The following is a 24,330-nucleotide window of genomic DNA, read 5'->3' as shown; positions in this document are numbered from 1 at the left end:
TATGGCATACATGAGACAAAAAGAAAACCTGAAATCCTGGCAGGGGATTTCTATGGAGAAATACAGGAATAATTTATAAATTCTCTTTTCTTCCTCAAATCACAGAGAAACTATGATCTCATGTGTCAAGGATGGGTGGAATCATGTTTAACTACTGTCAAAAAGTGATCGTTCCTAGGTATCATCCAGTTAATAACCAGCAGATCCATGCCATTGCATCTCTTGCACAACAGTTTGTGTACAATTTTTATCATCATTATCCTGGATGGATCTGCAACTTAGTAAGTTCTATACAGATTTGTAGGAAGCTATTATTCCCTACTCTGAAGAGCTGATGTTCTGTAAGAAAAAGGGAGTATGCCATCATTAGTCTTTCTTTTCGGTTGTTGTTGGTCAAACTCTTAATCTAGAAACTTTTTGACCAAAATCCTACAGGTAGTATGGCAAATGGGCTTTTTCCAGAGACTAAGTGAGAAATTATTTCGCAAGCAACTTTATTAGGAAGGACTTTATATGTGTGGGGTAATGTGAGAGGAAAGGCATGACAACAGTTGTTTGCTGATTCCTATTATTCAGTGCAGGATTAAGTATAGTGGGTTTGGAGTGTATCTGGTTTTATCAATTACTAAAAACTAATTAGCTTTGTTACGTAATTATTCAATTAAAGACTGAAACATATTTAGACTGTGTCTAATTATGATATATGCCATTTCTCAGTAGTCTGAGTCCACTTAATAAACTGTTTCACAACCCTCCTCCCCCAGTCTGCTGTTTGTATTGTAAAGTCGTGATGCAGCAAACACATAAATGGTTAGCTTAATTCAAGGGGCTCAAGAAGGAAAGCTGAACATCTACCTAAGATTTGGGCCAAGGTTTGTTATAGTTCTGATTATATGGGATCTGTCTTCACACTTTATATGACTATACTGCATATGTAATACAATGAAGATGTTATTTAAAATACAAAAGAAGAGCTGAAGTACAGGGGGTGGAAAGAGGACAAGTCTGTTTCGTCACAAACCCATCAAAATAACAGAGAATGCAAAGGGACACCAACAATTTGATGCTGTGTGGGTTCGAAATTCAAAAGTTGTTAATCATGCAGCCCCGTATCAAGATACAGCCAAGCATATAAAAAAAAAAAGCAGCAAAGTTGCACAAATTGACACCGTGGCTAATACTCTCAGTATATAGCAGGTACAGACTGGACTGCAGACAGAACTGCTGCTGCCCTCCTTCACCTTTGGAAAAGTTTTATCTAGAATAAAGTATATTTACTCAATACTGCTGTGATGGTTGCATGAGTGCTTATGCTCTTTTACTTATTGCATCAAGTTAATTTCACATGTTATCTGCTTCGGGCTTATATGAATTACAATTCACACTAACAAGCTGATGGTCTTGTGACACAACAGAGTGCTTAAAATTTCCACTTGCATGCTATTTGCACAATGGATGGGTAGTTCAATCTTACTGTATTTGTACTATAAAAAGAAAAGTTTGTTTGCTGGAAAGCAGAGGGCCTATGCTTTTAATCTAGCTTCTTTCAGCTATCATGAAAAATTCTTGAAGAAACAAGTCAAAAACCATGATATTCTTTATTTTTATTATAATTTTAACAGTATGGGTAAACTGAAATCTGTAAGCAAAGCAATTACATGAGGAGGGTCTAATAACGTTGTTCAAGCTACAACCTACTTCGATCGTTGAATCAAACTGAATAAAGCAGGCTGTTTTGATGAGTTTTTAGCTTCCAGGAACATACTTGGCAGTGACATCTTCTGCTTTGAATGGCAATATTGTCTTCTTTGTGCTAGCAATTTCATTATCAGCTGAAAATAAAAAGAAAAACAAAGTAAAATTGCTCACTACTACAAATAGGAAAAGTGCTGAATCAAATGCTATCTTCAACAGGTGAAATCTCATCAGATTTAGCAGGATTTGATGGTGTAGCAGAAAACAAATTTGGTATGCTGTGTTTATTTTATTTCAAAATGAGTATAAAATTTACCCCTGAACAGAAGAGTAAGTCAAAATCTGTGGATCACATTCTCAGAGGTTCCATGACTAATTGTGATTAAGTTTCTTAAAAATAGTTTAAAAAAGGACCCAAACATTATAAATGCGCTCACAGGTTATTCCCAGAGGACCTGTATTAAAAAATCTGAATTATATTTCTCCACAAAAGGCACAGTTAGTGAGCCAGATTGTTCTCAGACTCCAGGGTGTACTCATATGCTTAGAACAAGAGCTTCCTCAGGATCACAGCTTTAATATTTGGACTGTATAGTGGGAGGAAGAGGGAAGGCATCATGTTCCCAAGACAAGAAACAATAGCACCGTTGTCTTACAGCCGTTAATGTAGCCCAGATGCTGTAGTAGCTTTGTAATTTCTCAGATCTCAAACCTTCAGCGAAGTGAGGCTGATAGATCTGCTGCCACATTCCTAAACCCAGTCCTGTGACAGTGCCAGAAACTCCCTATCTCCAATACTGGCATGGCAGGATTTGGGATGTTCTTCCACTTAGGCAGTTTCTCCAAACCTAACCATCTACCACCCAGCCTTATTAAATGCAAGAACTACCCTGGTCCTTCAGCTTCTACGTGCCTCACAATACCTTTCCAAAGAGCTCATGTTCGCTGTGTTCGTGGCACACCTGTTGTTTTAAAGAGACATACCTGCTTTGTTCTCCATCCAGAAGACAGTGATATGCAGCAATGTCTTTCTCCAGCTGTTGTTTGCTGGTCAGCAGATTGTCACGATCCCGCTGCTGCTGCTCAGTTTCTACTTTGATTTCTCCCATCTCTGCCTCCAGCTTGGAAATGACAGAGCCTAGGTTCTGCAGTTCAATGTCATGCCAATGCTTAGCATCGTATAAAGAGTTCTCCAGACCCCTTTTCTGTAAGAGCAGGACAGCAGATGTCAAAACAGTTGATTTTCATAGGCTTTGTAGTAATTTTGATTTAGGTTTGGCTATTGGTTCCATTATATATGGTGGAGATTTAGTATTTTGAGAATGCCTTTCCTTAGATGCTTTGAAAAAGTGTACATTACTGTAATACATATGTTGGACTACTTCAGCTACAATGTCCTGATGTGCTTCATATTCTAGATTACTACCCAGCCAACAGTCTCAGTGAAGTTTATTATTAAGGTCAGTATGAAGACATTAAAGATTGAAATTTGAGACCCAATTTTCAAATGTTGTACACTCAGTGCACCACATCAGTAAGAGCTCAAAAATGCCTGGCATCTCGAAACAATATCCATTTAAAAAGGGATTTCTACTTAACCCTGCATCCTAAGAGGGAAGTGTTTGCCTCAAAATGCATGTTGAATTCAGATAGAATATACCCAATGAAAAAATCAACATTACTTACCAAAGTTCTTAAAGATTCAGTTTCTGCTTGCAAGCTCTGTATTTTGCAGGCAGTTTCATGGAACTCTGTTCTTAGGCCCTCCACCAGTTCTTCTTCTTGGGTTCGTTCAGCAGCTGTTGGTTCAGCTTGTTGCTGGTAAGAGATTATGACTGACATCAGAGGGTACTCATATTTTATTTTTCTTACATTCCCAAGTGACAGTTAATATTTTCATAGTTTGTGGCAGTTCTGATTTAAAATTTGATTCTGGTATATTGAGTTCCTTGGTTGAACAATGCTGGATAAGTTTTAGTGTCAGAATTATCACATTTTTCTATGCATTTACTTTAAAAATAGTTTTATACATATAAATTTAAATGTTTTATCTATGTCAACAGAAGCTGTTGTTCAGCATTCATACAGGAATTTTTAAAATGACCTATAAAAAGAAAATATTGTTGTAGCTAGTCTTCACTTTACAGCATATTATAAACATTTTTAGAAATGTGTTTTCACTTAGTTTTCACTTTATTTCAGAAGTATTCACACCCTGCTTTTTTCACATAGGATTCTGTGAATCAGTGAAGAAATCGTATCACATCACAGAGGTCAGAAGAATAATCTCTGGTTAATGAAATTAAGATACTATAATTCAGTTTCATGCTTTTAGTGCATATGATTTTTAATATATGTTTTAATTCAGGCACCTTGAAAATGGGTGAAGAAAAAGATATTTTAATAAATATAAAATTTCTATACTTTTTAAAAGAGAGCTGAGATCAAGTTTTTCAATCCACAGCACCGGGCTCTCTAACAAATATTATTCTTTGGTCAAAAGTTGTATTTCTTTTTCTGGTTGCCACTAATGTTAAGCTATGCAAAATACTTCCATTCCACCTTGAATCTTCATCTTAGCCCTGTCTTCCTTTTCTGATCATGCGTTCTTTTACTTTAAATGTAAGATCAAATAAAAAAATACTTCTGGGACTATACAACAAAAATCATTTTTTATAATAGGTTGGAGTCATCTGTAGAACTCAAATTTTTGGTGACATGATGCGAACCATACTTATTCACCATTGTGAATGAAATAATCTCAGGTGCAAATGGTCAGCGAAGACTAATGTGTCATTTAAGTACCAATTAAGTCTCAAATATAATTTAGGATTTATGAACCTGTGCTGAGCAGAGCTCAGTTTCAATCCAAAGAACAAAATAGGCCTTTTCAAGAAATTGCACAAAGCCTGTATTTTCCAGAAATATTTGCTAGGGGGTTGTGCTTCAGAGAGACATAATCCTTCCCCAGATACCAATGGACATGGACTAGTGATCATGGACCTGCCACTCTGGAGTAATTTGTGTCTGCTGGGATGCTTTGAGAATGTAGTCTGCGTATTATTATAGTACTAAGACTGTAAGTGCCTCTTCTTTAATGAGATACATAGGGGAGGGAGAGCGCCTTTGTCTGTGTCTGTAATTTACAGCCTACACATGCTGCCTGAAGCTTGGCATCCCTCAGTCACATTTCCCTTAATGGCAGCCTGAATGCTGTGCAAATTCAGACTACCTATAAATCCTGCTTGCCCTCACCACAGGTGATGTTGAGACTCCTCTTAAGGCTACCTAACATAAGTTACATGAATGACACAAAGGGCAGATGGGTAGATTGAGGTGTCCAGGTCAGGCACTAACTATTGAGGATGACACAGCCAGTAGGTGCACACTGAATGAGCTATAAAGCTTTCAGTGCACACAGGGTTTCTGCATCCTCCTTCCAGGATTACCAGCTGAATCGCCCCAGAAAACAATCTGGAGGGAGCTGCTGGGCATGAAATTTGGCCACAGCTTTGGTGTTCCTGCTGTAAAGAAGTGCAGACAGAGTGCTTGTGCTCTCTTCATGAGGCAGTTTGTGTGTCCTGGAGGTTCTGCTCTTCCTGTTCCTGAAATGGTGCACAAGGAAGAGGATCCACTGAATTATGGTGCCTGCAAACAACTGGGTTAACTGAGGGCAAGGATGAAAGCATCCTCTGAAGTCTTTATCATTTTGTTGCTTGAATTTCCTAGGAATGGCTGATTTAAAACATGTCTGTACAGTTCTTCTGAGCTAGGAGTGTAGAATCTCTCATTAATCTGTTTTTCATGGAATCAAGATAATTAAATGATGATTAGGGACAGAATACAAACATCCAGGAGATTACAGCCTGATAGGGTCTTAGCAACATGAAATCTGCAGAGGGAAATTGGGTTTGTTAATCTCTAAGAGTTCTGGGAATGTGTTAGCAGAACATTAATTCATGAGGTTTTCAAAACCTTTTAAGAGGTCTGTCATAGGAGACTACAGAAGAAACTGTGTAATTGTGTGCTCAGAGGCAGAGCTTTGTCATGAATGAACAGCTGGTCAAGAGACAGCATATGAAAGGGAGGATTAAGGTCTGGTTTCATCATGACAAAAGTTTAACAGCATGGTGCCTTAAGGTTTACTGCAAGAGCCCATATTAACTAACTGAAATGTGGATGAATCATGGACTAGAGAGATGTCAGAAGACTATACAGATTAGCAATGACCAGAAGTGTATAAATGGAGTCAGACTACATGAACACATCACATCAGTTAAGTGGAGATCAACGGTGATTGGAGCAAAGCATGTTTCAGGGAATAATATTAAACAGCTTACATGCCTTAGAAGGGTATAAATTACCTCTATCAGTTTAGGGAAAGGATTTGAGCATTACGGACAAACTAGTGGAGAGCTCAGCCTAGTGGACCAGAGTTTTAAAGGTCTAAAACACATCTAAAAAGAACCTCCATGTGAAACCCCATAAGGTACCTGTAGAAATTCATGTTTTGGTGCCTGAATATCCATGAAAAATACAGTCAAGGTTGCAACTTTAGTCAGAAGAAAAAGCAAATCAGGCCAGATAATTGGTCAGAAAATAATGAAAATACTGCCCAGACATCTAAGCCAATGCTAGCGCATCATTTGAAATGCCCTGGTCTCAATCAGTTATAGCGATGCCAAAGAGAGGGTGCAGAGAAAGGAAATTAAAACATTAGGGAGCAAACAAAACTCAAGAAGAGAGACTGAAAAAAGTGATCAAGAGCAAAGGAGAGGAGGGAACCACTCTTCCTCCTGTGATGTTGCAAAAGAGCAAGGAAACAGTCAATGATACTGCAAGGTGGCAAATTCCAAACTGGCAGAAATAATGTTTTCAGCATGGATTATTAAACAGTGCAACTTACTCATGTAGGATGTCATAAGGCCACAACCTTTGTTAAAGAAAGGACTGGAAATAATTAGTATAACTCTTGTTATCTATATAAATAGTAACGGTATCTGTATGAGGTATGAAACTGCATCATCTCGGTTTAATGAGAGGTGTATTTTGAGACAAAAACTGCAGAATGTCATACGAGAACCTGCTCAGAACCAGAACTGATCTTTCCAGAAGTCTGTGATGTTCTGATTCTTCTTCCCATTAAAAAATAAACCAAAGCAAGAACAAATTAAACTGATTCGTAAAGAATAAGAGCTTAGTCTAAGGTCTGACAGTAGGGATGGATTATGTTATGTCTGCTATTGGCAGCATCTGGTATTGGCCACAATCAAAAACAGGGTAGTGGGATCAAATGGTCAGTCTAGTATAAGTTGGTGGTTTTCTCTGCAAATGATATCTCTGTGCAGTTAAAATACCAGATCTTGGAGGCATGGAGTAAATGAGAAGAAAGAAGCTGTGAGAGTGTCGGTCCGCACAGGAGGAGGAGGAATAAGCAGTGGCAGTTCTTGACAGGCAAGTGGAGACACTGAAGAATTTGGTGCCATGAGAGTAATTCCCATTGGCTTCACCACCCGCTACTTCCTCTCATAGCAAATCTGTACCGTAAGATTTATGGGGCTATGTCTTTCCTAAGCACTTCTGTAGCACAGCTGTAGTTATGATTCACCATGTCATGCTTTGTTGTTAACAGTTGACTAAGAAAGAAATGGCTATTAAAATACAGCGTTATGCACTGAACTTGATGCTTCAACTCTGCAAAAATACTTATTCAACCAGACACTTCAGAAAATGAGTGATTCTTCATGACAGAGGAAAAGCTGCATTAAAAAGCTCTTTCAGACTCAGCATTAGGAGGAGAACTTTTAAAAGGAATATTTCTATTATGATCACTTTTCATTTCCAAGTTAATATCCAGTCTTCCCACCTCTGCCAAAGGAAACAATTTCAAGGAGAAGCCCACAAGGAGTCTCTAGCTGTGTAAATAGGGTAGAGCCATGTATTTGGACCTCTGTGATTTGTGGGCTCCTGTAAATTGTCCAGTTGAGAAATGGCCCTAATAAGAATGGTAACCACTGTGGCACATCCTACACAGGTTTCACCTGAGTAAGTTTGTTTTTCTTAGCCACCATCTCAGAGTCTTTGAAAGTTTCCAACAGATACCTGTGATATCAACAGGGTCATTTCCACTGCTATTTAAAACAAGGCATCCCAAGGAAGTCACTGATATTTAATGGGAGTGTTTTTTGGTGGGCTTGGACCAAAATCCTTTATATTTTTATCATCATTTTTTGTTTCAGGAAAGTAGGAAGAAAACTAACCCCCAAAGTTACTGTAGGATATGAGTCAGATTTTGTATTTGGTTTAGATGCCTTCATGTTGAAGTTAGCTATAGAAACCTATGTCAGCACTTACCTTGGTACGGAGCAGGGCACCTGCCTCAGCACGATTCTTTTCAATATCTCTCTCCCAGTGGATTCTGATTTTTTCCAGTATGTCATCCAGGCCACCTCCAAGAGGAACATCAAGTTCTTCCAGCTGAGATCCAGCAAGCTGTTTGTATAATACCTTCACATCCTTGGGAAAAAAAATAGACCCATAAATAAAAAAAAAAGATGAAATGGCCAGTTGAACAGTAACTTCAGAGGGGCTTGAAGAAGAGCTCTTGGAAGGCTGTTATTCTCATTATGCCATATATATGTGGGCAGATAGCAGCATCAATGCTGACTCTCCTAGTTTCATAGCAAACATTGCAATATATGGAAGTTTAAAGGGATCTTGTGAATTTATTTCAATTTTGTGTTTTCCCTCTCATCTAAAACAACTTCCAACTTTCTCAAGATTTGCAGAGGTGCTGAAGCCACTGGGTGTTTTCAGCAAAATGACAGCATTGGGAATCTCATGACAGCGGGGAGCAGATGAAGCTTTATCTTGGCAACCCAAGCCTCCATATGCATGCCAACATTGCTGAGATGTTGTGGCTGGAGAAATAATCTGTAAGAAATGTAAGGCAGGATAGTGCTTCACTTGAGTGAGAAATCTCAGCTCAATCTCTCTTTTACTCTTGAGGCATCAGCACAACTGCTTGCTGCCTGTTATGTGGGATTAGTAGTAACTGCATAGTCTAGCTCCCTGTCAGTAAAGATGCTTATTTGGGTCAGATCCTAAAACCTGTGCTGAAGTGTATAATCCACCTTCATGCCATAGTGCTGGTGAATGTAATGAGTAAGTGAGACAGTATTGCAAAATCAGGCAGTAATTGCATACTCTTCCAGCTGCTTGTCTCTTCGACTTGCTTCAGTGGTGTGTTGCTCAGAAGTAGAGACTCAGTTTCAGGCACCAAGTAGCTTGCTAAGCAGAGCATGAGTTTCCAGTTAATGTTCAGTGTAATTGCAGCAGTACTATCCCATGTGCAGAGTTTGTTCTCTGTACAGCGTTTTGTTTACATCTCTGTGACTGAGGATCAGACCTCTAGCAGTTGGGATTTTGACGTGACTCTCCAACCCCATGAATATCCTATGTGACGTCTAGTAAGAAATGAAGTGACAGTCTCCTCCACATCATATTTATCAGATGAGAAAGAGTTAAAAATTGTAAATAGGTAATTTTAATCATGCTTCAAAGGTTAGTGCTTTAAACTACCAGAGAGAAGAAAAATAGGAACAGTTTTCAGAAGAATCCTACCATCCATACACGACAGGTGTAGCTTTTTAATGCTTACTTAGCTAGATGAATCATCCCAACCAGCCAAAACAGGCACGCATTAGCTTTGCAGTATCCCAAGCCTGGACTTACTTCTTCGTGATTCCTTGACAGCAAAGTTAGTTCTTCTTTCATGCTTTCTATCTGACTCTCCAGCTCCATTTTAGTTAAATTAGCATCATCAATCACTTTATATAGGGAATTAATTTCATCTTCCACTGCCTTTCTGAACGGCTGCTCATTTTCATACCTGCAGAGAAAAAAAATGTAATAAGCGCAGCTCAGCAAGAGAAACTTTCATTTTTTTTAAATGATACTATCATGCTAATTAGCTGGTGTGTTCCAGACAGAGGCACAGAAACACAAAAGATACGCCTTGCCCTCACCTTGTCTTCATATATTTCAATTCCACGGCTAAAGCAGTCTGAAGTGCCCTGTCATTAACTCGAGGTTTAATAAAACAGGCTAAGTTAGCACTCTGCGGTACAATATTATCACACTGACAGTATTGCTGAATAGGAAGGGAGAGGTATGTATGCTCTGTTTAGATCTGGTATTTCAATGCTATATGAATGTGTGTGCCTTTTACTCTGTAAAGTGGGAATAACTGCTCACCATTTTACATAAAAACTTTTCAGAGCTAAGGATGAAAAAACACTTGAGTGTCAACCATTACTTTTAGTAATAAACATACTGATGAAAGTCTGTTTTATGCTTCTGGGTCATAACCTGCCTTAAGATCAAATCCTAGTAGCACTGAAGTAAATTCCTCTCCCCATCGACCCCCATTGTTTTAAAACTCTCACTATATAGTGTATATTAACAGTGTGGACACTTCTAATTTCATCAATATCTGTAATGCAAATATAATCAGGTGGCAACTGCTCATTTAACTGAAACCATACTTGCTGAACAATTAGTTTGTCAACTAGAATTGCTGTTAAAGCAAAACAGCTAGTTTCTAAACCACAGTTGCTTTTTGCCCACCAGCTCAATGTTAGGGAAAATTGTGGTGGGCACTGCCAGTATATAGTGCTGCCTGCTGCATTGCTATTGCTTTTTCCTTTTCATTCTAGCCTTTCAATTTAAATTGTAGCTGGGTCACATAATGAATCTCCTTTTCTGGGAGACTTCAGTGTCAAACCAAGCAAACCTGGGCACCTAGACTCTGGAGCAGGTTAGAAGGGAGCCAGCTTCATAAACAATTTCTGCACTCTTCCCCTGATAACCACCATCCATTTGCTGGGAATTCAACATCTTGGGAAAGAGGCAGCAGATCCCAGTGAGGATTAGGAGTTGTTAGTATGCAGTGGATTGACTGAATATTTTCTTTATAATGTAAATTTCTTGCAGAAGCCAGTAGACATTTTTTTAAATTATTTTTTAAAAGTACTTAAAATATGAGTGTGGCTTACTGCATGTAAAGCAACAAAATTAGTAGTTCAAAGTTTTACCTTTCTAAATTAAAAGGCAGACCTAAGTATATGATTAATGCATATTTTTGTATGATTAAATGAAATCATACCAGACAGAGAGAGAGGGAGAGAGATGTTGAAGGGAAGCTAGAAGAATCAGGCCTTCTGAGTATGGTTTGAAGAGCTTCATGTACTTGTGTGCATGAGTATAGTAAGGAAACATGTCCTTACCCATTTATATTCAGAACAACTTAGGCTTTACAAACTGAAAGACTCTTTAAAAGTAGTTTGTCAGTATTTAAGATCTTCTTTTACTGTTCATTCCTCTTGGCAAAGCCAAGGAAAATCAGTGCAGTCCATTTCTTTTTTCTTATCTAATGGTTTTACGCTGATGTTTGTAGAGGTACACTGTTTGTATTTCAGATGCTGTAGCAGAATGATTATTTGTTCTAAAACCACTTGTTTGAAAATTTAAACTAAAAATCATACAAATGTTTGTGTTTGTAAAATATCAGCCCAAAATTTGAATGAATACTGTCCTTTCAAAAGAGATCAGGTCTGTATAGCAAAGGTTAGCTTAAATAACTTTGCCAGTACACATTTTTCATTACTATAGATCTTGAAAATGTTCTTCCAAATTAATGTTAGTGTCATAATTATTTTGCCATGTTACAATAACCCTCCCAAGTTAGGTGGTCGAATATCCAACATTAAAAAGAGAGTCCATTCTACTCATTAAACATTACTCCCCTATAGAGTAAGCCCTTGTTAAGGTAAAGGTTCAAAGAAATTGGCCGGCTAGGTGCTTCAAAAGACTACCTGTCTTTAAAATCTTCAGCACAAGCTTGAATGTTCTCTGTGTGCAACATAAGACGAGCATTTTCAAGGACTGCTTCGCCCACCTAGAAGGGAGAAACAATAGACTTCAAACAATTAAGAGTGTTAGCACATTAGCTGTATGCATTATACATATGTTTTAAGCAGATGGATAGTTTTGATTCTGAAAATAATCTTTTAGCCTAGGGCTATTCAAGTGATTCATTCCAGATAATTTAATCAATGAATTTCATACATACCAATTCACAAATTGTCTGCAAATAGGCTGTAATTTTTCATCAATCTGCTCATTGCTCCCAACCATTCAGCTTCTCATGGAAACACATTTATTCTCATTGTCAGCTGGTCACAAGGGGTAAAAGTCATTACTAGGCACAAGGTATGTTCATCACTGAAGTCCCACTTTTATTTTCTAGATACGGTTTAAGTAGCACTTACGCAGTTCCTGTTACACTTCCCATATCAGCAAGCCTCTTTAGGGTCATACTGTTCACTGAGCCAAGGAATGTTTGTTACTCATGCCTCGTGAGCAGTTCTCAGACTCCCAGAGCATTGTTTTTGTTCTCTGATGGGATTGTGTAAGTTCTTGTGATAGATACGAGACCTAAGAAGCAGGCAGTCTTCAATGATCATTCTAGTGAATGTGAAATGCTATGGAAGGAGTGTACCAATAACATTGTGGTATCTTTGTTTGGTGCATCTTTAATACGCTGAAGACACTTGAAGGGTAATCAAACCTGAAAGGTTTGCTACATAGCAGCTTGTTCTGATTCAAGAGGGTTTTATAACGTGGTAAAAGAGTAAAAAAAGACCACTGCCTGCTCTGGAGTCACAGGTGCAGAGGAGGTGAATGATGAATTGCCAAATCTGCTACAAGGTTCAACATGGAATGGAAAGGTCTTCTCCACAACTAGCTAGCTTGGAGCTCCCTGTGGCCTGGCCATCCCACGGGCTGGGCCATCGCTCCGGAGGAGCTGACCTGCAGCTGCTGAAATGAGGATGGACTTGCTAAGGCAATCCCCATGGCTCAACCTGGTTGCACTGGGGAAAGGCAGCCCTCCAAGTGCCCTGGGGCCAAGTGCACGCTTGGGGTGCTATACCACTGATCAGGGGTGCACAGGTGGAAATGCCCCTAGTGTGGCCTTAGCAGGCCAGTACAGACGTAGCCACAACTCAAATCTTTGCACGAAGGGAGAGGACATACATCTGAAAAAGGTGATAGTGGGAGGATGGAGATGTGAGTGGGCTGCCTTGAAGGAAGCTTGATAGTGTTACAGGAGCAGCTAGCCTTTGGAGCTGCAACAGGCTTTGTAAATACAAATCTCTTTCTTCCTTTTCAGGATTTATCCATGGAGATTTGTGGTTGAAACCAAACCAGCTCAAGAAGTAGAGATCCTTCTTTGGCTAACTATGTTTGCAACTAAATGAGACGTGAATATACCTTAAGCAATCTGCTCTCTGTAGGCACAAAGGCAGTGCAGCGTGACAGCATCAAGGCTGCATCCAGACAAGTTATCTCACGTACCACAGATGGGATAGTTGCCTTGGTATGGTGCTTCTACCTACTCTTTGGCCTACTGCTCGGGGAAGAGGTGGAGATGGAAATGCGAGGCTGAAGCATTTCCACGTGGCAATTAACATTCATCTTCACTAAAAGTGGCTTATTGTTCTCATCATTGTACGGTCGCATAGACTAGTGGCTAACAAATATGAAGTATGATATATGTGAAGGCGTTTCATAAGGAGAAATCTAGAGGAATAACCTATTCCGCACACTAAAAGTCCATAGTGGAACAATGGAACATGGTGTTCAAAGCACTCTAGATTTTAAAATCTAGGCATTGGAGAAAAAAATAATGATCTACTTACTTCTCACCTACTGTTGGGGGGTGGGGGGGGAGGTTGCTGCAGCTGGAAGCCTGTAGTTAAAGGTCAGTTCCTACTAACTCCAGCTTAGCTTGGTTTCCAAAGGAAAGAGTGCTTATACCATTACTTGAGCTGCCAATTTTTCTTTAATAATTCTGGGACCTTTTGGCCAATTCCAACCAATACCATAGAGGGATAGGCCGTCTCAAAGATACTCGGCTCTGACATGTTTCACGAAAACAGCATCAGGATAGAAAAGAGAAATGCTGTGAATGCTGCCACTGGAGAAAAAAGCTTCAGTCTAAGCATGATAGTTTCAAAACTTAGAGAAGCCACACAAGTCAGAGAGGCTATGAAAGCCATGGGTGTGGGAAAAGAGATGGTATCTTGTTGCACACCAGCTAATGCAACCATGCAGCACAAAAAAATAGAAGACCTTTATGTGCTGTGTTGCACACTGGACTCCTTATTTAAGAAATACCAGCTCATGTTCATTGTTCAGCTCCTTATTTCTCTCCTTGCTTTCTTACAATCCCACTTTACTAGCACTGGCCTAACTGCCTAGCCCCCAAGTAGTCCCTCCTGTGACATTTCAGAGTGGCTAGGGAGAGCCCAGGACTTTGGGGCCGTGCTGCTCTATGTCTGGCCCATGAGCACCCCTTGTAGGACATGAGTTTCTCCTGAAAGATGCAGAGAAGACATTTAGTCTTTATACAGCAGCAGCAGTGAGGTAGAGGCTACTGTCTGCAGATGCCCTTACAATTCTTTAACTATCACTGTTTAGGAGTGAGCAAGAAGCAGAATTTGGCATATCCAGGTCTTCAACCTAAACACTGAAAGGTTTTTTACTTCATGTTTCTACAGAAATTACTGCATTTTCTCTTCCTGCAACCCATACATGTATGGATGCTTCACAGAAGTTTTTACTGTTCTCCTGACTCAAATCAGGAAAAGGCACGTTGCCCTGGGATTTACCATGACCAGTCAAAACAAGTCCATATGTCTCAGCCACGTGCTTACAATATCTGGCCAAATGTCTGAGAAAAATAAATGCCTTTGAGGAAATTTTAATATTACATTTGCTCGTGGAATGTTAACATTCTTTAAACTATACATTGCAAATTAGGAGTTATATTAATCACCAAGTTTAGGAAGTTGAATTCAGTTTAAAACGGCTTTTGGTCTGCAATGAAAGTAAAAGCAGGGGAATAACTGGTAGTTTTCAGCTGCCTGGAATAATGCCTCTGTGCTGAGACACACATAGGAGGCAAACTGCACTCTCACTACCCCCTTAAGATGCATACAGTACATTTTCTTTTCCTAGTTATTAAAAGCTATTTTTCAGAGTAATCTCAGGTTTTGTTGAAGCATTTGGGGCAACTTCTTACCTGTCCCACAGTGGATGTCTTTATCAAAACCCTAGTACCATGCTCTTGAGGATTTTGTTAATATGTGAGGCTCTGTCCAGGAGGAACTTACTCCCTTCTTTGTAAGTCGACAGCTAATACCACATAGACAGTGACAGAATCTAGGGATTTCCAGTTCTAGGCCCAGACTTGAATTGTGCCATGTAAGTATGGACTGTGTAAAAAAATCTAATGCTTAGAAGGGTCAGAGGCCACAGCCATAGCAGAAGTCAGCAGAACTTAACTTAGTCTTTCCGCACTCCTGAAAATGAGCCGTAGACTGTTTAAATAGAATAGTGAATTTGAAGGATAAATAATTACATGACAGCTTCCATGTAGGAAGTGAATTTCCAGAAAAAAATGTCTCTGATTTACATTAGCTATGAAAGCCTTTTTATAGACTTAACAAGAAAAGATGCAAGACTTCCATCTAGTGGTTCTTTGGTTTGATTTAATTCTCTTAGTAATCAACAGTTGGACACAAGCATTCAGTATTAGTGAGACTGATTGTCTTTGCACTTTTGCTGCCACTCTAAAATGCAAGATGCAGCAATTTAGGAAACACCCTTATTTGTCTTCATTTCAAATGGGCAAGCTCACAAAGCTGCAAGCAGCCTCACTGAGACACTGCTTCCTCCCTGAGACGAAGAAACGAAGCACAATGCTATCCTGCCTTACAGAGCTTCTGTGAAGGCTAATATATTGATGCTTACATGGCATTTTAAACTGCCAAGATGGGAAGTGTTATGCAAGTTCAAATACTATTACTAATAATAGCTCCTCTAGGTGGCATATTGCCTTTCTACAGTAGAATTTGTGATGCACGTACACCTTTTGAACACTTTTTTTTCAGTTCTTGGATTAACACTGAATATTCATGCTATAAAACATCTCAACTAGACAGCATCAAAATTTTTCTTTGATTTCATTGGGATTTTATGGACATGAAAACACAATTTTAATTTTTAGCAAAAAATTCTTGTTTGAATAAAAACTTCTGATTCATCAGACTGCATCAAGTGGCCCACCTACTAGCTTATGTCTGACAACAAACCCAGATGCTTCAAGGGGGTTTGCAAACTCCATCTGTAATAAAGTGTGATGTGATACAGACAGGGGGAGAATCTATCCCTGGTGGCTAGCAACTTCTGATTTTTGACAGAGATTTCCCTAAATTTGGAATTGCAGGATTTACTACACTTTTCAAATTCTTAACTACACTTAACCGATAGCTTTGTATAGTCTTTTTATCCTTACAAGTGTCTACTCCCATTTTGAATGCTGCCAAGTTCATGGCTTCAGGTGTGGCCAGTCTCATGGTTTAATTATTCATGTAGTGGAAAATTATTTGGCTTTTAATTTGGCTTCAGTTTCAGCAAATGATCACTTTATGGAAAAAGAACGGAAGATCCTGTCTAGTCTTTCCTACCTCAGACTTAAAGAAATTGTTTATATCAGGCCATGGCTTCCAATGCATTTTAATTCACAGCTTAGCCAGGCTAAAAGCATGCAGCACAGTTACTGCTGCTCAGATGCCGAGTGGTAACCTGGTGAGCTGCTTTCAGTCCTGCCTCCTGTGTTGGGCCCATTCCCAGAGCCTCAAGGAAGCAAACATAAAGGTAGGACTACTATTTAGGCAAAGTACTACCTGGCTAGAGGCTGGGAAGATTGGTGTGTCCTTTGCTGATTCCTGCTGCATCTAGGGAAACAGGACTTCCTTTATATATCTAGTATTTTATAAACAAAGAGGACTACATCAAAAAATGCCTGGTCCTCAAAGCAATATCTCCTCCTAGAGAAAAAAAAAACTGTAAAAACTTTAATGTTGGCTAACCACAGGGATTTAAAACTAATGATCCTACCTAACAGTTGTGTGTGAGCGTAGTCCAAGGTCGGTGACTGTTGGTGGTGGATAAGAGGACTCCATTCCAACTAATTTATTGCCATCCTCTATGTGGCAGTTAAACAATCTCAGTACTGTTTTAAGAGAGTTTGTTGTGCCCTTGAGATCAGTTATAGACTGGTATCTAGCCAATTTACAGACAGTAATAATGCACCGTCATTAGAGTGCATTACAAGTAATGAAACGGGTGGCAGGGACAGGAGGGGTTCCTTGGCAGCTCCTCTTCTTGCCCCTCAGGAAATACATTAGTGTTTTCAGCTCTTAATGTAGTGATTCCTGGGACAGGCAGCCCTGCATACTCTCCAGACTTAATATTGACACCGAGTAAATATAACCAGTAGGGCCAGGTGCAAATAAAGGCATCTCTCTAGAAAACTCCAATGATCTTTCAAATTCTCACAACCATACACTGGAAGTCACAGTGGTGGTGAAATTCGTCCAAGACATTTATTGCTTCTTGTACTTTGTTATTTACTTCTGTGATTTGAACTATGCTCTGTGCCATCTGATAGACAAAATAAGTCTGTCTCTCTGTCTCTCTCTCTCCCCCCCTCTCCCTACATACTGTAATTGAATAGTCATGGAGACTGAACTCAGCCCTCATCTCTGTAAATGCACCAAGATTATTTCAAGCATTCTCTTTTCCCAGGTGCTGTACTGCTCTGTGGGAAGGAATTATCATTACAAATAACCTTCTATTCTGCAGAAGAGACATATTTAATTAGACATTTAAATCTCTTTTGCATTTTCCGTAAGAAGACTGGGATAAAGACTGGAGAAAAGGCGTATGAGCAGGATAAAATAAGGTGAATTTATATTTCTGTCACATAAATCACTCTCAGCAAGGTTTTCTCATTTCTCTCAGTTCCTGCAAAAATCCTCCTACTTTGCATCTGTCCCAATTTGTGTGTGTGTGCCTGTGTACACCTGCTCTGGTGAAAAACAGCTGCCCAGACTGATAATTAACACTGTGAGTTGGATGGTTGCTTCAAATCATTCAGCTCTCTGTCAATAATTCATTGCCATAATAGCTCTAACAATTGTGATGAAATACAAGTATTTTTTCCCCTAAAGGACCTTCCATTATTATCCTCTGATCAGTCATTGCCTCTTGAAGCATTTTCCCCCTGGTTTAATGTTCATGAGAAATGCTGGCACTCTTAGGCGTCGCACCCGAGCTGGGGGGACTGGGAGTAGCTCCGCGACAGCCAGCCCCTCTTTCTAGCAGGGGGCTCTGCAATTTTGGCCAGCCGCCTTCCCCACTGCTGCAAGGGTGGCCGACAGGAGAGCGGCTGCTCGGCCACTCCGTCCCTCTGCCCTCGGCACTTGCTGAGTGCATGGGGGTTTTCCTCCCAGGCTGCCTGGGGCAGCCCCAAGGTTTGCTAGCAGGCAAGCGAGCAGTAAATGTGACCTTGAGCCAGCTCCAGGCCGCTCCTGCGTAACAGCGGAGATGAAGCCATCCACGTTTCTGATTTTCGATCAGAAGATTTTTGGCGATCAAGGGCCACTGCTTTGCACGCTGTGTGGCTCAGCACAGTTTGCTGTAAGCTCTGTCACTGGCAGCATCCCTGCTAAATGTCAAAGGTGCCTTAATCTCTCAGATATTGATTCCTATGCCATAGCATCCACAGAGTCCTCTATGCACTGGAATAGCGGCAGAAGGCGTCCCCATCGGTGTGCCCTTCTGCATGGCTCCCGTGTCCTAGCACTCACCCATTTCACAGGACATGCACCGTAGGTGTGGTTTTCTGAAACAGTGATTTAGAAAGATTTCTTGTCCTGTCTATTTCAATGGAAGCATTATTTTTGTTTTCCAGGGGCTATTCCACCTACCTGTTTGCCAGCAAAATGTACGTTGTTTCTCATTGCTTAGTAACAGGACTCTGAAATAACCTCTTTCATATGGCAGTAAACAGATCAATTTGCAGCTAGACACATAAACCTATAGGCAGATTTTTCTTTAAAATTATACCATCTTTCATTGTCTCGGTGTGAAGATTTCTTTTCCTGAATATCTGCAAAAGCCAATGCTGAAAAATGGGACTCCAGTAGTGAATTTCCTGAGGTCTGTTGCTGCTTTCATATACCTGCACTGCACAGTATTCTTCACTTGCTGCCAGGATCTTATTTACCGTGCTTTTAACATACTGACTCTACCATGTACCTTTTTTCTTGGGCTCACTGAGCAGAGTTAGAGACAGTTCTTGCTTGCTATGGCAATGTGGCCTTCCTTCAACACCCGTTGGCAGCACTGTGGGAGGTACCAGTGGGTTAAGCAAGTACCGCAGGTTGCAGAAATATATTTCTAGACCACCTCCCCATTGCCCCACGTCAATTTGTGACCTTCTTGTTGCTTCCTCTTTTTCAAAAATCTGTTCATACCGTAGGCTCCCGGGTTAAATAGGCAGCTGCTTGGGTGACTTTCTGCCTCAAAACTTTCACAGCTGCCTCGTGCAGATGACACAAAGGGACAAAGGGGTTTGGCAGCTGCTGGGCGTCTCTCCCAGCTGGAGAGCGCAGCACTTCTGCAGCACACTCATTTCTTACTGACTAGGGATCAAAATGAATCCTGAGATTTTGCAGTCCTGTACCAGCGTGCTTTGAATATGTCACATCAAGGTAGATGTGGACATCTACAGAAAATCTAAATATGTATCTAGAAGTTATTTTTGTAAGTATATTTGTCAGGTATCCATCATTCCTATTAAACTTGACTCCTGAACACTTTTTACTTTTCCCACATGAACTCATTGTAGAATCAGGATACTTATTTCATGTTATTGCAGCAACTAATTTTGATGTCATTTTAATAAGCAGGACAGTTTTGGAGTTAATGCTGACACCCTTTTGCCAGTTAGCCCCAGGATGAATGAGTTAATCAGTGTTTGGACTGGATAAGGTCCTACTTTCATAGTTATCTTGATGTTTAATGTAAAAAAAATTGCAGATTAGTCACAATTGTACATCTTATCTCAGATTATATCTGAGAAAGTAAAAAAGAAGAATTGTGATGCATCTTTTATTGATCTAATCAATCCATTATTGATTTAACTGACATAATTAAAAAAAAACCCTCTAATTCTCTGTATTCACTGATGTGTTTTAATGATTAAATAGATATGCATGCTGCTAATCTTTTTATCTATTTTTCTATGATACTTGCAATTCTTATTACTTCGTTGCTTTATTTTTCTCATTTCCGTACAGGAAATGCTAGATTTCATTATGAGCTGCATTTATTTACTCATAAAAAAGGGAGGTAAGGGAAAGGTGGCAGGACAACAATATAAGGAAAGGTTAAAAAGTATGTTCCTCTGCACTACAACATCACGTAAATAAAATCAAACAGGCCATCTTAAAGCACTACTTTTCTGGGCTTGAGCTGTAAGCTCTTGGAGGTTTTACAGGGGAGTGGTGGTGGTGGGTCTACAACTGCAGAATAGGACACTCATCAGAAAAAAGCAGGATTGCTGGCTGAAAAGCATTACCTCTCCCCTCCCACCATCTCACAAAGTCCTCATTTACAACAGCTAGATCACTTCATGCATATACTGCTTTTTATAAGCACCCTAGATTCAGCACCTCCATTGCCTTCAGAAGCCAGTCTCTTCAGCCAGCTTTATAGGATTAGTGGTGCCAATGACGTTTATCAGTTCAAAAAGACAACATCTTTAAAAGTCAGTGCTTAACTGGGCACTACGGCTCACATGATCTTTGCCTAACATTTTATGCCACTGTCTAGTAAAATATGGGATTCAGCTGACATTTGTAGCCTTGTGGTTGCAGATCTGTCTTAGCTATGCAGCACAGTTGAAATACACCCCTGCCCGTGCCAGAGGGGAAATGCTAGGCAGCCGGAGGGGAAATACAAAACTGGCTCAGGGAATTTAAAGTTTTTTCAACAATAAACATTTCCTGTGACTGTGCAAGAGCTACTGGACACTAGGCTGAAGCGCAGGGCATCAAAAGATGTGAACGCTGCTGTTCCTCAGCTCTTTGGGGCTCCTTCCTCTCCCCTCCAACTGAGAGGGGCTCCCCATTTTGCCGGCAGCAGCAACGTAAGGGGAGCAAAGCAGAACCCGCTCCTGTTCCTCCTCCAGGAGCCCTGCAGCTTTCGGGGCAGCTCCTTGCAGGGAGCAGGTCAGGGATGACTCTTTCACCCAGCGCAGGCAAATGGGGCTGGAGTCCCCCACACCCAGGTTCCCTCACTTGCTTTTGCAGTTGTCCCCTTCTCCCACTCCCCAGCGGTTTCGCTTTCAGCAATAGCCACTGCTCTGCTCCATGTCCAGTCTCGTGGCTTCAGCCAAGGGCTGAGGACACCAGCTACACTGGGGAGAAGGTGCTGCTGCAAACCTGGATGAGGTGCCCTAATGGTCCTAATGAGACTAGCTAAGACAATAGATACAAGCTGCCTGCCTAACTTGGCATAGGAGCTACCAAATATCCACCGAGCTATGTTTACACTGGCCAAAGAACCGGATTTTTAAATCCATTCAGGATCCAGCTATCCTGAAGAATCAGGCTGTAGGTGACATGGTCAAGGCCATGCAGGGTATCAGGTCTCTGAATAACTCATTCTCTATTAGAGTCACAAGCACTTTGGTGCTTCATTATGAGCCATGGAGAACTGAGCTGAGACAAGTGACTCATTTCACATGTAGGCCTGGCAGGCGAGCTGGGCTTTGCTGACCCCAGAGACGTCGAATGATTCAAATCGTACCACGTGAAGCAGGCAGTAAGACTAACGATCTAGTCCATTTTTGGAAGGCTGGATGGATGTGCTATACACCTTTGCGAGAGCCTTAGGGCTCCTCTCATCTTTCCAGCCCCCTCCCGTGGAGTCCCATTCCCAAGGGGAGACAACTGTATGGACTGCTTTTCAGTGACAAAATTACCCTCTCAGTCCCTGCCACCTGCACGAAGGTGCTGGCTCCATTCCCTTTACGGCCAATGGAGGAAGATACGGTCACCCTCAAAGGCACAACATCCACACCTCCACATGGATATTTGTGCGTGCAGTTATCCAGTGCACGTGCATATTAGTTCACCTGCCTCATTTAGCTGCACTTCTGGCAGGAAGGGCTGGGTGCAAGAATTGGCCCGAGCGCCCTTCTGGAGCTGTGTAGCCATTTACTGGTCGTATGCCTTAAGAAATGGGCAACTTTTATTTCATCCAGAAGTTAGGTGGTCAGTGAAGGAGAAATGGTTTTCCCCCCTGAGTACTGGGTCCCACAGAGAAAACTGCTTTGCTACACAAATCCCATTTGTTCTCTGTAATTCTCGGTGATAGCAGTACTCATCAGTAATTCCTTTGCATGGACATTTTTGGTGTTTTTTTGTTTTTGTTTTTTAAAAAAAACAAGATTTTTTTTTTTTAAACAAAAGTGGGTAAGTAGAATTTAGAAGTTTTAGGATTGTTGCACCATTAAGGAGGTTCTGAATGGCCATAAAAAGCAGGGCATAAGAAGCCGTTCCTGGCAGAGCCAGGACTGACCCTGGCTCTCCCAGCAGCCAGCTTGGAGCTGTAATGGCTGGGAAACAAGGCTTAAACCCTCTGCAGGTTTTGCTTTCCTGAGCCTTAGTGAAAGGCCTGATCCTCTAAAGGGCAAGTTTATGGGATGGAGATCAGGAGCGAGACTCTGAACACGTGGGTGTGATTTGCAGCTCAGCCGCTGACCCGAAGCAAGCTACCCCATCCGGCTGGGCCCTGCATCCCCTGACCCAAGGGCAGGCGAGAGCTCAGAGGCTGAGACCTGCAAGGTGCACCGAGACCTCAGGGTAGCAAATCTGTTTTCTCTGTGAGCAGAACGTTAGCAGGCAGATTCTTACTGGTTTTAACTTTGCTCTTTCATCCTTCCAACATAAAGGACCATTTGTATCATCTTTCAGGACTTGTTCTTAACCACTAGGTCAGTGCAAACACCAGTTCACACTCCCATGGTAGACACTTTCCTTCACAGCCTCCCTGGAAAGTGAGCAGCCTGCCCTGTGCAGACAAGAGGGGAGTAAGGGATGGCGGGGTGGCTAGAAAGGGAAGGGAAAGAGGCACTCATTTGTGGCCATGTAATTATTATTTTTAAATAAATAGAGCTTTTGAAAATGTGATTAAGCAAATGAGGGAATAACGTAAAAATCTGAATTGCTAATTTAAAAAACCCCAACATACTTGCAATGATATCACATTGATGGATAAACTAATTCAGTCCTAGCAGTTTTCTTTTAATAATTTTGCTGCTCAGTGTAATAACCACAACTAAGAGGGAAAAAAAGAAAAAGAATCACCCATTTTAATCAGACCAGACTATCATGCCTTGGGGTGCATTCCAATCGCCCCCATGCGCCGAATGCCTGAGGCAATTCTCCTGCTTAATAGGCATTTTCCACAACACACTGTGAAATGATAATGCTAATTATCACAAAGATAGATTTAAACCCCTCCATCTAGGGTGCCGTGCATTGAAATCAGCCTGCATTTATCATCTGCATCAAACCCTGCCGCTCAGGATTGCTAATGATTTGTGAGCCTCCCCCCTGCCCCCCCTTGCAAAAACAGCTCTCGCCCTTACCTGGTGGTAAATGGCCTCCCAGTTCTCCCTCAGCACTCCCCAGCTGCTGATGGCAGAGGACTTCTTGTCCAGGTAGACTCTGATGTGCTCCTCCAGCTCTTGGTTGACCTGCTCGAGAGCTCGCACCTTCTCGATGTACTCCACCAAGCAGCCGTTCAGGCTCTCGTAGGGGAGGCCTCGGCCCTTCTCCAGCCCTGGGGCCAGGGGCACGGCGGAGCAGGAGCTGCGCAAGCCCTGCAGGAAGACACTGGTGATGCCCAGGGCTCTGCGGGATACCCGAGTGCCCAGGCTGCTCACTCCTCCCGGGGGCGCAGTGCCCACGTAGACGCCCGGGGGTCTTCCTCCGCCGCCGACGCTGACCCGGCGGCTGGGCGCCCCCGAGCTCTCCGGCGCCGCGGAGGAGGGCTGCTGCCCCAGGAACGAAGACCGACGCCTCGGCAAGGGCATGCTGCAGCTGGAGTCCGCCGAGCCGGCCCGGCTGCTTCGCCCCTCTGCGGTCCCCGCGCTGGCGGGATCTGCCGAGCCAAGCAGGTTTGGGCTCTGTGTTGTTTCGGCTTTGTCCGACGGCCTTCTGGAACATTAGCATTGTGCGGCCCCGGCGCGTTTATCACATTGTCCGGGGCTTTCCACGGCGTCAGCAATCCATTTCAAGAGAAATCTCTCTGCTGCTGCTGCTGCAAATATGGCAGATGAAAAGCACAATGGTGTTTACGGGGACAGTAGGACAGGAATTCATTACGACCTACGCGTTGAAATACCTACCAGCATTTTCTACCCTGACAGCCAGATGATTTCCTAGCCTTATACACACATGTATCCATACAAATATTACAAACACATTAGCAGCTCACACCTGCGCTTACTCTAGACACAATCTCTTGCAGCAAAGCCTTACTTAAGGTTGATGAAAACTGAACTTCCAAGGGGGCAGCTGGGCCATGCTGGCTTTTCATTGCAGCAGAGCCTGCAGCCCTCCCTCATCCCCTTCACAGCTGCAGGAT

The 24,330-nt window shown here is 41.6% G+C and overlaps 1 protein-coding gene and 1 long non-coding RNA gene across 4 annotated transcripts in view; one reads left to right on the top strand and one right to left on the bottom strand.

Moving 5' to 3' along the window:
- Positions 1–24,330, top strand: part of LOC112979665 (uncharacterized) — a 74,402-nt gene that overhangs the window by 5,220 nt on the left and 44,852 nt on the right. The window contains exons 3-5 of one of the 3 annotated variants that reach the window (XR_010387675.1): positions 3,114–3,155; positions 12,929–13,135; positions 17,413–17,569. The exons of 1 other annotated variant lie outside the window; for it this stretch is intronic. This is a non-coding gene — a long non-coding RNA (uncharacterized LOC112979665). Of the gene's footprint in view, positions 1–3,113; positions 3,156–12,928; positions 13,136–17,412; positions 19,648–24,330 lie in introns of those variants that run through there. One more of the 3 variants, XR_010387676.1, reaches the window with a different exon arrangement.
- BFSP2 (beaded filament structural protein 2) lies at positions 1,580–23,776 on the bottom strand. Its single transcript, XM_026094040.2, has 7 exons — positions 23,330–23,776; positions 11,571–11,653; positions 9,430–9,586; positions 8,050–8,211; positions 3,382–3,513; positions 2,680–2,900; positions 1,580–1,832 (listed from the first exon to the last, which is right to left on the bottom strand). Exons 1-7 carry the CDS (start codon positions 23,774–23,776, stop codon positions 1,829–1,831), a joined length of 1,206 nt encoding a protein of 401 aa, XP_025949825.2. The 3' UTR covers positions 1,580–1,828.

The sequence above is a fragment of the Dromaius novaehollandiae genome, chromosome 2 (genome assembly GCF_036370855.1).
Source record: "Dromaius novaehollandiae isolate bDroNov1 chromosome 2, bDroNov1.hap1, whole genome shotgun sequence".
Lineage (NCBI taxonomy): Eukaryota > Metazoa > Chordata > Aves > Casuariiformes > Dromaiidae > Dromaius > Dromaius novaehollandiae.
Note: the sequence above shows the minus strand (reverse complement) of the source record. Positions and strands in the feature narration are given on the sequence as shown.